The 13,443-nt window shown below is 41.9% G+C and overlaps 1 protein-coding gene across 1 annotated transcript; it reads right to left on the bottom strand.

The window, feature by feature from the left end:
* Nucleotides 1–273: 273 nt before the first annotated feature.
* On the bottom strand, nucleotides 274–9,922 carry LOC119817117 (serpin B9-like). The gene is made up of 6 exons (XM_038334312.1): nucleotides 9,755–9,922; nucleotides 7,966–8,103; nucleotides 7,329–7,446; nucleotides 5,312–5,454; nucleotides 2,373–2,528; nucleotides 274–714 (listed from the first exon to the last, which is right to left on the bottom strand). Exons 1-6 carry the CDS (start codon nucleotides 9,920–9,922, stop codon nucleotides 274–276), a joined length of 1,164 nt encoding a protein of 387 aa, XP_038190240.1.
* Nucleotides 9,923–13,443: the final 3,521 nt, after the last annotated feature.

Here is a 13,443-nt window from a genome sequence, read left to right as displayed (position 1 = left end):
TTCCGAGACAGGGTTTCTCTGCAGCTTTTTTTTTTTTTTTAGAGCCTGTCCTGGAACTAGCTCTTGTAGACCAGGCTGGCCTCGAACTCACAGAGATCCGCCTGCCTCTGCCTCCCGAGTGCTGGGATTAAAGGCGTGCGCCACCACTGCCCGGCCACAAAAACATTTTTTATGATTCAGACAGGTTATGGAAGGTGGGAGCTGGAGTGGAGGAGCCAAGAAAGCACAGTGTATTTAACTGGCATGGACTGTCTGTGCAGAGACCTTTGTTGGCTAGCTTGTGGAATTTGTTTGTCTCCTAAATACAACAGGGTATGCGAACCTGCCACAGAACAAGAGACTATTGGTTTTCTTGTGCCTGATGAAGAACAAGAAGGGATGGTCCACACAGAAAACTCGGACAGGGTCTTCCAGACACAACACTGGTCTAACTACATTGACCGAGGGTGCTGGGCCCATGCCGTCTTCACCGACCACCACAACACTCTTGTGAACGAACTTGGACACACACAGGTCTGTCTCTAGAGACATTCCTGATAAGTCAGCCTTGCTGCCTTGGAAGACATCCACAATTCCCAAGTGCTGAAACACAGACTTCATGTCATAATCATCTTGCAGTTTAAATTTTGGAAGCAAAACCAAAACTTTAGTGCTCTTCATAATGACTGGATTAGTCCAGGCTGTTAATTTCTCAAAAGTGAGATTGTTTTCCACCTGACAAAGAAGAATTAGATACTATCAGATTCACAGCTGAGGTTTTACCCAGAGGCTTATAGGCATTCCTCGCTCACAGAGCCCTCCATCACCCTACAGGGGCACTGCCTTTTCACATGGCCAGGCAGTGTGAGGGTCCACTGTCCTGCTAGCCTGTGTGTGGCTTCACTCATGAGCATGGAGGCCAAGCAAGGAGAGGGGTAGGAAGATCTGGTTGTCCTCTCCTAAATCCCTTCTAAGACATCTGTCATTCTGATAGTTGATTATGGTTTAGATTGTGTTTGCTTTTGTTTCTTTACTAGACTTAGTTTTGAAGTTGTAAATCATTGCTGCTAAAATAACTATTGGAAACTGGGGGAAAAAAGATTTAATGTGAGCAACACCAAAAGGGATAGCTATCCAAGATTTGCTCCTTTGAGTTACTGTTTCTCAAATATGAAATTACACCAAAAGTATCATATTCTGAAACCTTGTTTGGGAGGCAGCTAAAATTTTAGATAAATTTAGCTGCATGAACGAAGTAGTTCCTATTGGTGTTCCTCTAAAGGTCATTATCGGTGCTTTGTCCCTTTTCCTTTCTCTGCTACTGGTTTATGTCCTGTAGACTCTCCCACATGTACCTGTCACCATGGAAACCATTGGTGGGCCAGGTAACTTGAATTGAGCTCTCTGAAATTGTGAGCCAAAAGAAATTTTTTCTTTCCTATGTTATTCATGTTGGGTATTTTGCCAGTGATTAAAACTAACTAACACCAGAGAAGCGATACCACAGTTGGGGAGCTGGATGGGAAGAGCCAGGGGAGCCATTCTGCTTACATAGACCCCTTAGGTCATGCACATTCATCAGATAGCTGACACAATGTGGGACACCCTAATACAAGACCAAGATGTGTCATAATGATGTGCCTAACTCTGCCCTCCCCAGCTGCATCCCTCCTCTTCCTCTCTATTGCCTTAATTTTTTATCTGTTTTATGTTCTCAGATAATAAAATAATATATTAACAAAGATATGAGTGAGTTAATATTTGTGAAGGGGGGACCAAGTTCCAAGCACTGTGCTAAGTTTACTATCTGAGTTGCTTCCATTTCATCCTATTAGGTAGCCATTGCCCATTCTAGGATGTTGTTGTATCATATGGCAAGATCACACTGCCCACAATGGGAATTTTGGACACAACTTGGATCACAAATCCCAGTGCCTGAACACAGCTTGGAGTTGAGTGTAGAGATATTTCATTTGTATTTTAATAAATGAAGCTTACCTGAAGATCAGAGAGTAAAATGGCCATACTGGTCAACCATACAGACCAGGCAGTAGTGACACACACCTCTAATCCCAGCACTAGAGAGGAATATATGACAGGAGGAGAAAGGTCTCAGTCAGTCTCTTTCTGAAGCTTCATGGAGGTAGGATTGCCATTTCAGTCTGAGGTAGAGGTAAGAACCAGTGGCTGGCTGTTTTGCTCTTCTGATCTTTAGACTGAACCCCAATATCTGTCTCTGAGATTTTATTATTCATGCTACAGCTGAGTTTATAAGTCCAAGCTCTCAAATGGAAGTTGGAAAAGTAAAAGCATTGAGTTCTGTTTGTAATGAGGAAAGACAGTCTTCACACAGACATTCGGAGTGGTGACTGCTAAGGACTCTCTTGCCTCACCTTGCTGAGGTCCACACCATTATCCGGGAGCAGAATCACCAAGCTCAGCTCCTTGCCTTTATAGGGCATCTCCAGCACCTGTGCCTGTACCTCATCCACGTAGGCGTGGTTAAACGTGTCTTCCTGACACATCATCTGCACTGTTCCTTCCTCCCTCTGAACACACAAATCAAGGACATAAAAGATCATTGAGAGAGGTCAGAGTTTTTCCAAATGAGCGTGCGGTTAATGTCAGAAATGTTTTTAGCACTCACAATGAAAACAGTATTCATTGACCCTTAGTCAATGTCTGCCAGCTGCTCTGTGCTTTTATAAAAAGTAATTGTTGTAAGCAGATATGGAACTGTTGTAGATAGGGTTTCTACAGTTTTGATAAAACACCATGACCTTGGGGAAGAAAGGGTTTATTTTCTCTTACAACTCTCAGGTCACATTCTATCACTGACAGAAGTCAGAGTAGGAGCTCAGGCAGAAGCCATGGAGGAGGGCTTCATATTGACTTGTTCCCCATGGCTTTCTCAGCCTGCTTTCTTCCACAGCTATGACCACATTCCCAGGGTTGGCACTGCCCACAGTGTGCTGGGTTCACACCAATCATTAAATAAGAAATACTAAACAGACTTGCCTCTAGGCTATTGTAGGCTATTTGAACCCTATGTGAAAATGTATTGTGGTGATTAGCACAATAAAGAGCTAAATGGCCAATAGCTAGGCAAGAGGTATAGGCATGACATCTGGGCAGAGAGAGAGAATTCTGGGAAGAGGAAGTGGTGGAGTCACTAGCCAAGAGAGAAAGGAAACAAGAAGTAAGAGATGTAAAAGATGCACCATCACATGATAAAACATATATAAATGGGTTAATTTAAGTTACAAGAGATATTTAAGAACAAATATTAATAAAAAAAATCTCCATGTCATTATTTGGAAGATGGCTGAAAGGACAGAGAAATACTCATTACACTAGACAAATCTTATGGAGGCAATTTCTCAAAGTAGATTCTTTCTTTTCAAATGGCTCTTATTTGTGTCAAGTCGCTAAAACAATAACCAGGACAATGATTTACTTGGAGAAAATGATAAGTTATTCAGAAAAAGACATGTGTCATTCAAATATTAATCTTTAAGTACTAGTTGAATCCAATGTTCCACAAAGGCCTTTCTCTACAGGGAAATTCTCTATTGGGAATTGGACAGATCTTTAGGGTTTAGGATCTAATGGCAGAAAGTTAAATATTGAAGAAGGGGAACTCCTGGAGGGAATATTGACACCATGGCCCCTTTTTGTTTCTTTCTTTTGCTTCCTGGCTGCTGTGAGGTGAACAAGCCTCCATCATGCATTTCCACTACCACCACAATTGGTTGATTGGACCAACTGACCCAGACTGAAACCTCTGGAACCATGCGCCAAAATAAATATTTTCTCCTTTTACATTGACTAGCTCAGATAGTTTGTTACTCTAATGGAAAGGTGACCATTATATCACATGTAGAATGTTGATCATCTAATAGGGTCAACAATTATAGCTAATGAAACAGCATATAAATAACAGAAAAAATTTTCTCGACCAGACTGGAATACATTCATAATGGTTTCAATGGGACTGCAGGCAGAAGCATCCTCTCAGAAAACAGCCTGGCAAGAGGAGCACACAAGTGAGTGCAAAGGTTCATGATGGCTCAGAACCTTCTAATCCAACACCAAGCAGAAAGCTCCAGAGCACAGAACTCACAGGCTTAGGGTGGAGCTACATCCTGAGAGCCAATCAGAAACAAAATCCCAGTTAAATTACAAGCTGTGGGCTGTCTAGACAGATTTTCATGTTTCTTTGTGAACACATTTACAGTCTGATGACCCATCACAGAAAGAAAGTTCCCGCCAGCCTTTTAAAAGTTAGTGACCCTCTGGAAGAACCTCATGTGTCTTTCTATGATTTAATCCAGTTCTTTCAGTTCTTATAGTCCTTTGGTATATTTTAACTATAGAAGTGGTACACATGGAAAGATTTTAATTACAGTGGTACATTAAATACACAAATTTGATACAGATAATCCATAATAAAGATTAAATTAAGAGAACCACTTTTTTAAATAAAGTTTTTTGTTTTTTGTTTTTGTTTTTGTTTTTGTTTTGTTTTGTTTTGTTTTGTTCTGGTTTGGTTTTTAGAGACAGGGTTTTTCTGTAGCTTTGGAGCCTGTCCTGGAACTAGCTCTTGTAGACCAGACTGGCCTCAAACTCACAGAGATCTGCCTGCCTCTGCCTCCTGAGTGCTTACAAAGTTTTAAAAATACTGTTGCTATTAAAAAGGAAATAGGGATTTTAACATTCATAAGGTTCCAGTTATACTTGTATAGATATTGGGCAAACTATTCTAATATCTCCTTTAACTCAACTTAAATTCTAATTAAGACTGAAATTTAAATAACTATGTTTTAATATTAGAAAGCTATAATTGATAATAATGATAACTTGACTAATAATTTATAATGTTTATTTTAACTAAAATTACTCTGTCAAATAAATTTTGTATATTTCTTTTTACTTTGCATATCATACTGCATACATAAATTGTACTCCTGTAAGTTTCGGCATTCTTGAAGCTAATGGAAAATTTAGTTTCTATATGAGGTAGAAACAATGGTTTTATGAGAAATTATCAGATGCTGTATAATCCAGCAACAGAAAGCAAAAAACCATGGATAGTAAATGTCCTTTATTCCTAACATCTTTAACTGAGCTTAACCTTCCATTCATAAACATGTTTCAAATGATTTTATGTATTTTCTTGTTTTCTTTCTTTCTGGGCTAAAGGTCAAGTCCAGTACCCAACACAGAACATGTGATTTCTACCAACGAGCCCCAGAGCTACAAATTCATGGTTACACATTTTCATGCTATTTCTTTGTCACACTGGCATGGACTTTTGTATACTATTCCTTACCTGGTTTATTTTAAAGGGCATTTCCTTTGTGGAATCTAGGTTAAACTGTCGCCGCCACCGCCCTTTGAAGTATAAGGCATTGACAAAAACCAGCCTGGTTTCTGAATCAACTGAGCCTCCTGACAGCAACTCCAGAATTTTCCCTTTTGAAAGAGCAGAGACTTCATTCAGGTTCATTTTATACACGTGGGAGAAATCAGCTGATGTGACATCTGGGCAGATTCAAGCATTATGCTTTCAAATTTGCTGAACTGGGCTGAAAATATTTTTTTTTTAAAAAAAAAAAACACATAAAAAGCGACAGCGGCACTCATGTATGACGGGGCCACACCCCCTGGAGGTCCACGGCAAAGTGAGGGTGGCGACAGACTTCCATGTCTCTCAGTGAGGGCAGGTTTGGAAAAAGCAGCAAAAGTGACTCCAGGATGGAGAAGGAAACAAGCAGAAAATGTGGAAGGGGTAGAATGGGGAGGGGGTTAAAAGGGGCTGATTACCCACTGGGTGCTAATTGTTGGTTGTCTGCTTGATTGGGGTTTATAATCAATCAAGAGACATGTCTCTGGGCAGGTATACGAGGACAGTTCTCAGAAAGAGTAACTAATGGAGAGGACGCTCCCCAGAGTGGGCAATGCCTTCCTGTGCTGCCCATCTATAAAGGACAGAGAGAAGCAGCACTGTTTCTATCCACCTGCCTTCAGTCCTTGCTGGTCAGTGCATCTGGTTTTTTTCACATCACTGCACCTGTCATTTTCATCTGACATTCGAATTCAATTGGTTTGGCCTTCTTGTAGACTAAGACTAATGTCTGTCTGGACTTCCCTTGCCTTCTAATGCCAGATTAAAACTGATAAGGTCTCCAGCCTCATAGACTGAGCAGCTACCAGTTCTCGGCTTCTCTCCATGCAGATGGCTACTGTCTGACTACTCAGTCTGTATTGTGTGTGCCAATTAAATCCCCTCAATAGCGTGTACTCATTCTGTTCCTCTATAGTACTCTGACTAATACACTAGTGTTAAATACAACATCTCATCTAGCACTTCCTGTTATGTTTAGTTCTTTGGAGGAGGTATTACTACTCTATACTTTGGAGTACTGTCTATCCCTGGAAGAGATAATTCAGTAAAGGACAGATTCCCTTCTCCTCTAGTGAGGGGTAACTATTCAATGTCCAAGAGAAACCTTATTAACCTTATTATATCATAAACCTTATTATGACATCAAGATTGCATAGGAGGTAAAGACTCCAACAAGAAATTCACAAACAACTGCTGAGTTTTTAAGAAAAGATTCTCAATCTTACTGTCTTTCTATTAGCAGAAACAGGAATGTACCTAGTAGTACAGAGACATCTGAAAGGCTTAAATATCAGACAATGATACAAATGATCTCAAAGACAAATGCTGGAACATGTCATCTCTGAAATAAAACAAAAAAGATTCAACCCCAAATGGGAGGCTCTTTTAGGTCAGTGTAACTGAGTATCCAGACAGAATATCTTCGGTGGAAGTCAAGGCTAGTTTCACCAAGGAATCTGAGGCAGGATATGAGGAAGCAGAAACAGGGATCCTCTTCAGTGGTAAAGGTGGTAGGGACCACAGGAACACATTATAGGAAGATGCAACCCCAGGTCAAGATTATGGGGAAGGTCTACCCATGAATTTCCATCTCAGAGATGGTGGAATCCCTTGACCTGCCACCAACTTGTGTCTTTTAATATAAATTGTTAGACTGGAATTCAGGCCCATGAATTCTGATGAGATTTGTATCAGCCCCTCTGTCCTGAAGAAATATACAAATAACTCTGTTTTTAAAATCTAAGTGTCTGAGTAGGACCTCCATGAATTCACAGCTGTCTAAATTATACTATGTGGCCTAGCTAGTCTGCATCTCTCTGACTCTCTGAAATAACAGTGAGATTAGTCCATGGTGGGAGAAGGGAAAAGTTAAGAGAAAGAAGTGAAAGCGGTGGATGGAAAGGGCAAGAATGTGGGGTGTGAAATATCTTGAAATTCTGACCTTCAGTCTGTTTGCAGACCCACGTGTTTATGTGCTTCCTGGACTCCTCTGGAGCTTTGGCAAAGGACAGCTGCTCCAGCTCCGAGTGGTAGAACTGAAGACAGGACTCCTTAAAGGTCTTTGGAGAGAAAATGTTCAGAAAAATAACATTGGAAAATATAATGTCACCAAGCATGTCAACATTCTGAATACTGGGGCATGAAAAAATACCTAAAATGTGTGTGTGTGTGTGTGTGTGTGTGTGTGTGTATATATATATATATATATATATATACACATATATATATATTGCACAAAGCAAGAAAATTCTATATATGCTAGATCTTTGCAAGGGGATAAACTAGACATGAATAAATAAAAATTAACAGCAGTCAATTTTAAAATATTTCAAGGTATCATTGAAGAATTTGTCTTTGAAGAAGTTTAGGTAGTTGAGTCTCACTATATAGCCTAGGTTGGCCAAGTACTCATGGCCCTCCTGTCCCAACTCTCTAAATGCAGATATTATAGATGTGTACCATCACAATGACTAGAAGTTGTTTCTTAATTTTCTCAAGTTCTATAGGGTCCTTCTCCTGGGATCTATAGCAACAAGTATTTGAATAAAATGGTTATCATTCTGCTTGGTACAACTTACTGGGAGGAATTCACAAGTATTCTCTGCAAAGAGTCTGTTGGCCATTTTAAGTAAGTACTTTTTGTTGGGCTTGCTCAGGATATGGAGAAGCCACTGGAAGTGCTGATGAATGTCTTCGTCTGTGTTTAAACCAAGTGTCTGTGAAGAAGAAGAATGAAATATTATGAGTGCAGTGATGAAAGATTTTGGTTGCAAATGGAATTTGCAAGCTGAAGAGATGGCTCAGGCAGAGATGGCTCAGGCAGTGAAGTATACAAGCTCTGATGCAAGATAGGTTGGTGCTGAAACAGTTAAAGACAGGAATTAACCTTCCTTGCTATTTTAGTTAGGGTTTCTATTGCTGTGAAGAGACACCATGATCACACCAATTCTTTTAAAGGAAAACATTTAATTGGGGGTGGCTTGCTTACTGTTCAGAGGTTCCGTTCATTATCATCATGATGGGACATGGCATTGTGCAGGCAGACATGGTACTGGAGAAATATCTGAGAGTCCTACATCTTGCAGGCAACAGGAAATGGACTGTGACCATGAGTGAAATTCAGCAAAAGAAATCTCAAAGCCTGACCCCACAGTGAAATACTTCCTGCAAGAAGACCACACCACCTTCAACAAGGCCACACCTCCCAGTAGTGCCACTTATAGTGGTATACTTATAGTGCCACTTCCTATAAGTTTATGGGAGCCAATTACGTTCAAACTACCACACTTGTCTGATGTGGGATCCCCCTCAGTATGTTGTGAATATATTTTATTATCATTGTTTAATAAAGAAGTTGTTTTGGCCAATGACTTAGCAGAACAAAGCCAGGTGGGAAATCAGAACAGTGGTATAGAGAGATAGCAGACAAAGTCAGAGAGATGCCATGTAACCACAAAAGGAGCCTTGCCAGTAAACCATGAGCCTCATGGTAAAATATAAAATAATAGAAATGGGTTAATTTAAGGTATAAGAGCTAGCTAGAATTATGCTTAAGCTACAGGACAAACAGTATTGCAGTTAATATAGTTTTTTTATTAATATAGTGTGATTATTTTGGGTCTGGGCAGCCGGGAAATAAATAAGCAGTCTTTGTCTACACTTGCCAATGAATAATTACAAAGTCTGTTCCTCTAAAAATAATATAGATCTCAGCAACCTGTATTTAAATAAATTCAACAACTTTTTTTTCCCCGCTCATTTCAGTTTTTGGACCGAATCTATGGCCTCAAGCATGTTAGCTCTACCACTGAGTTATAATCAATCACAGCACACTTCCTACACACACACACACACACACACACACACACACACACACACACACACACACAAAACACCCAAATTTTCATTTGAAACTAAGTTACCCAGGTAAGCCTAGGACTTGGTATCCTCCTGACTCAGTCTCTGTAGTAGCCAGAATTAAAGTCCTGTACCACCAGGCTTAGCAAGAAATTATATTTCCTTTGTTATGTAAGTGAAGTTTGGACACAATTTTGAAAGTTTTCTCCAAGTTGTTACTCAAGAAATGTATTACCTTTAAAGAAATCATATCGAGGAGGCAGGAGAGATGGCTCAATAGCTAAAATCACTGGTTGCTTGTCCAGAGGACCAAGGTTCATTTCCCAGTTCACACAGGGCAGCTCACAATGAGAACAACACAAATACAGAAGGACCTCCTACACCAACAGGAGACTTTTTATTAATGCCTCTTTAGCCCCTGGCCCATGAAATAGTGTGTGAATTTTCCCACCCTCCCTTCTCAGCAACTCTTAGGCAAGTAAAACAGGTGTCAGGTGACAGGGAACTTACCTGAGATATCTGGACTGCAGTGTCTCCCTTTGCCCCCAAGAGGACCATAGCTAGAGCAGAGGAGATGCTCACAGGAGAGTAACATACATTTTTCGAAGGGTTGTTTTGACAAAGGATCTTTAAAAGGTGGATGGCAAAGGTGCCATTTGCTTCAGACAGAGTGTTCATGATGCAGAGTCTGGAGGCAAAGGAGAAATGGTACTCAGCACAGCGCTGGAGGTTCCCTGATCTGACTCGGGAAATCTGGGACTCTGCTCTTGGTTCTCATTTCAAAACTCCTAAGTATTTAAAATTGGATTTTAAATTGTATTCTTAGTCACAGTCCTTCCAGTTTTAAGGTTATTATCTAAGTGTAGTCACGGCAGCAGACTCAACTAGTGCTTGTCCCATCTGCATGGGTAGAAGGTCAGCTCATTGTGTCTGCACACACAGGACGCAACTGAGAGAGGGGGACTCTAGTCTCCTTCCATACAGTCCAGTTCCTCTCTCTGAAGATGCTGAGGTCAAGGATGAAGAAAAGAAGGGATAAAAGAGGAAGGGAAGAAAAAAACAGCCATGAGCATCCAGGTCCTGTAGCCTGGCTTCAGCAAAGCTGCGTTCTGTGTGTGCCTGTGAAGACTTCTCTGAGATGTCCAGGTGTGCATTAGACAGTGTCTCCACATTTGCAGTTGCTGCAGGAAAGACCCTGAGATTCTAAATGAGACCCTAAGAGAGTCTGGTGTCATCAGCTTTGCTGTGCAGCAGGGGGCATCCTCCTGCAGTGGCTGCTCAGGTGGCCTTGATCACCTGTCCAGGCTGCTTCTCTATTGAGCATGCCTGAGGACCTGGAGAATGGACGGCTTGACCCAGACTAAGTGACTGCTCCTAACATCCTAACCAAAATCTGAGTCCGTGCACATCCCATGACTGTGCTCTGGTTGTTATATGACCTTTGAACACTGGGAGTTTGTTCCAGAATGCTTTCTTCTGTGTTAAAATGCAGATCACTTACCCTAGGGAGCCTCAGAACACCACAACTTATACTTGCCCTCTCCTCAGACAGAAGGACACAGCATCCTGAGAGCGTGCCTAGGACATTTTACTCTTCCCCATATTTCTCCCAAGGATATTCAGGGAAGTTGGGGCTGTTTTGTTTCAATGACTTACCCTCTGGTTGGTCCTCTCTTCTGACCTTTTTGCCACCCCTACAAACTTGCCCATCCTTATGTCCCTTTAACCTTAAATCTGAATCCTTAAAGTAGTGTTTATTCCACTGAGAAGAACATTTATCCATCACTGTCAGTGAGTTCAAGTTGTCCAACTGTCCCTGTTTCAGTGGAACAAGACAACTTCAAGGTCCCTGCTGTGTGACTATAATCCTCCTGCCTCAACCATTTCTTTCTTCACTCCTAAGTGCACTCCTTTCTGTTACTGATTGTTCTCCCCACCATGTAAGTTCTCTGAAGGCAAGGGAGATGTCTGGCACCCTGATTCCAAGCACTTGAACTGTGCTCATGATAAAGTTTGGGGTTAGAGTGCTCAGTCAACATGTGCCATTTTAAAAGTGGGGATGGGTAGTGCTCAAATTGGAGTAGAGCCCGCAGCTCTCAAAGGGTCCAGAAGAAAGACGCATTAGTTTTCAGATCCCTGAGTAGAGGGCAGAGGTAGTCGAATGAGCTAGGTGGTGGGTGCTATGGTTTTGGTCCCTATCCCTTTAAGAGACAAGCCACGCCCACCCCCTCCCCCATCCGCTGAGGCAGGCTGATCTTCAGCTTCTGGCCTGAGCTTGCTCTTTTCCATCTTCCTCTCAGAGAGGCAGCTTCTCCTCTGCCTCTCTCCCCACTTCTCTGCTTCCCCCCCTCTCTTCTTTCCTTCGTCCCCCCTTCCCCCACTGTGGAACACCCCCTTCCCTAGTAAACAACCTTTCCACGCATGTGGCCCCCGGTAAACACAAGCCGCAGGAAGAAACACAACAGTGGGACCAGAGAGGTAGCAGGACAAAGGACAGTGGAGAAGGCCACTAAGACCTTGCAGCACTTATACCTGACAGAGACGGATCAGCACAGCTCAAGGACCCCGGCAATAAGATCAGCGTTGCTACCACTGTCCAACCAGGGTTTTTAGTCTGCTCTATAAAGACCCATTAGACACCACCTTTCCTCTATCCCTTTCCTAAATCTCAGGTTCTGGAATATCATTCCTGGACTCAGTTTGAGCCTTCTAAAGGTAGCCTCTACATCACCCACAACCCTGGACTGAGCCAGCACCCTCACCTGCCAATATCACAGTCTCCCAGCACAGTGTTCAAGGCTTGATGTCCCAGAGTGCTGCTTTGTTGCCTACCCTGTCCAGAAAGCCTCTTTATTCTCTGCAGGGTGTGGACTTCATGATCACAGCCCCAGGCTAGGGGAAGAGGAAATGACCTGGCCTCTGCTTGGTTGGGACGTGGGTCCTGGAGAAAAAAAAATCTAGTGGGAGGCCTTGGGTCTCTGGTTGGCCGGGTAATATGAGAGTAAGTTCACAGGATGCAAAGAGCACACAGTGGCTGTCCATGGTTGATCCCAAACCTCTGTTCAGTCCAGGAATTCAGTGTTTGCTCCAGGTGTCCTGTTAAGTCTACCTAGGGCAGACATACAGAATTCAGATGCTAACTTCTAGAAGGGACTATTGTGGGATATTTTGATTGCACTGTGATACTCCAGAGACTTCCAATAAAGTTTACGTTGAATCAGAGGTTTGAGCTAGCTACTAATTGATCAAAATTAGCCAAAGAGGTTTTGGGGACCAAGGACAAATAGAGAGACACAGGAAATAGAAGGGAGGGATTTAGAAATATTCTTTTCTGGATTGAGGAAAGAGAGACACAAGATCATTGGTCATTTCTCTGCCACTTTTCTGATCATTCAGGTTCTTACCTCAATATCTGATTCCTGAGGTTTTATTAATAAAGAATAATTAGACAAATGCTTCAAGAGACTTTGCCAACGGCGAGGAGGGTTGGTGTAGACTGTTCCATTGGAGGATTCCTCCTTGCAAAATGATAGAAATAGACACTGAGCCAAATTAGTACAGGACAGCGTGTCCTCCATTCCTAGACAGGACACATTGCATTTGCAGGCCCCCAGGAAAGTAGACCTCCTCTAATTTGGTATCTTAGGTGTCCCACCTTCTTCAATTTTTAAAATTAAAGTCATATATTTTATGTATTTGGATGTTTTGCTTGCATGTATGTCTGTGCACCAGGTACATGCCTGGTGCCCAGAGAGGGCAGAGAACAACATGAGATCTCATATGTGAGAGTGTTTCTTAGATCCTGGGGATGTTTGTCCACCTGGCCATGCTGATAAAAGCTTAGAAACCAAGTGTCAGGACAGATGCATTTATATCTGAAACCCTTGTTTTTAAGGTACTGATTCATCCTTTAAGGTATATATTCAGTGGCTATTAGTTTACTTACTCATCTCTGGTCGTTTGAAAAAACAGCCCCTAGAAGGAATGGCATTATTAGGAGGTGTGGCTTTGTTGGAGTATGTGTGGCCTTGTAGGAGGACGTATGTCACAGTGGAGGCAGGCTTTGAAGTCTTACATATGCTGAAGCCATGCCTAGTGAGACAGACCACTTCCTGTTTCCTTCAAGAATCTCAGCTACTTCTCCAGCTCCTTAGATGCCTTCAAAGTATTGCGTTTGAGGAGAAAATGAACACCAGGAA

Source organism: Arvicola amphibius, chromosome 6 (assembly GCF_903992535.2).
Source record: "Arvicola amphibius chromosome 6, mArvAmp1.2, whole genome shotgun sequence".
NCBI classification, from domain to species: Eukaryota; Metazoa; Chordata; class Mammalia; order Rodentia; family Cricetidae; genus Arvicola; species Arvicola amphibius.
This window is presented reverse-complemented; position numbering and strand designations above follow the sequence as displayed.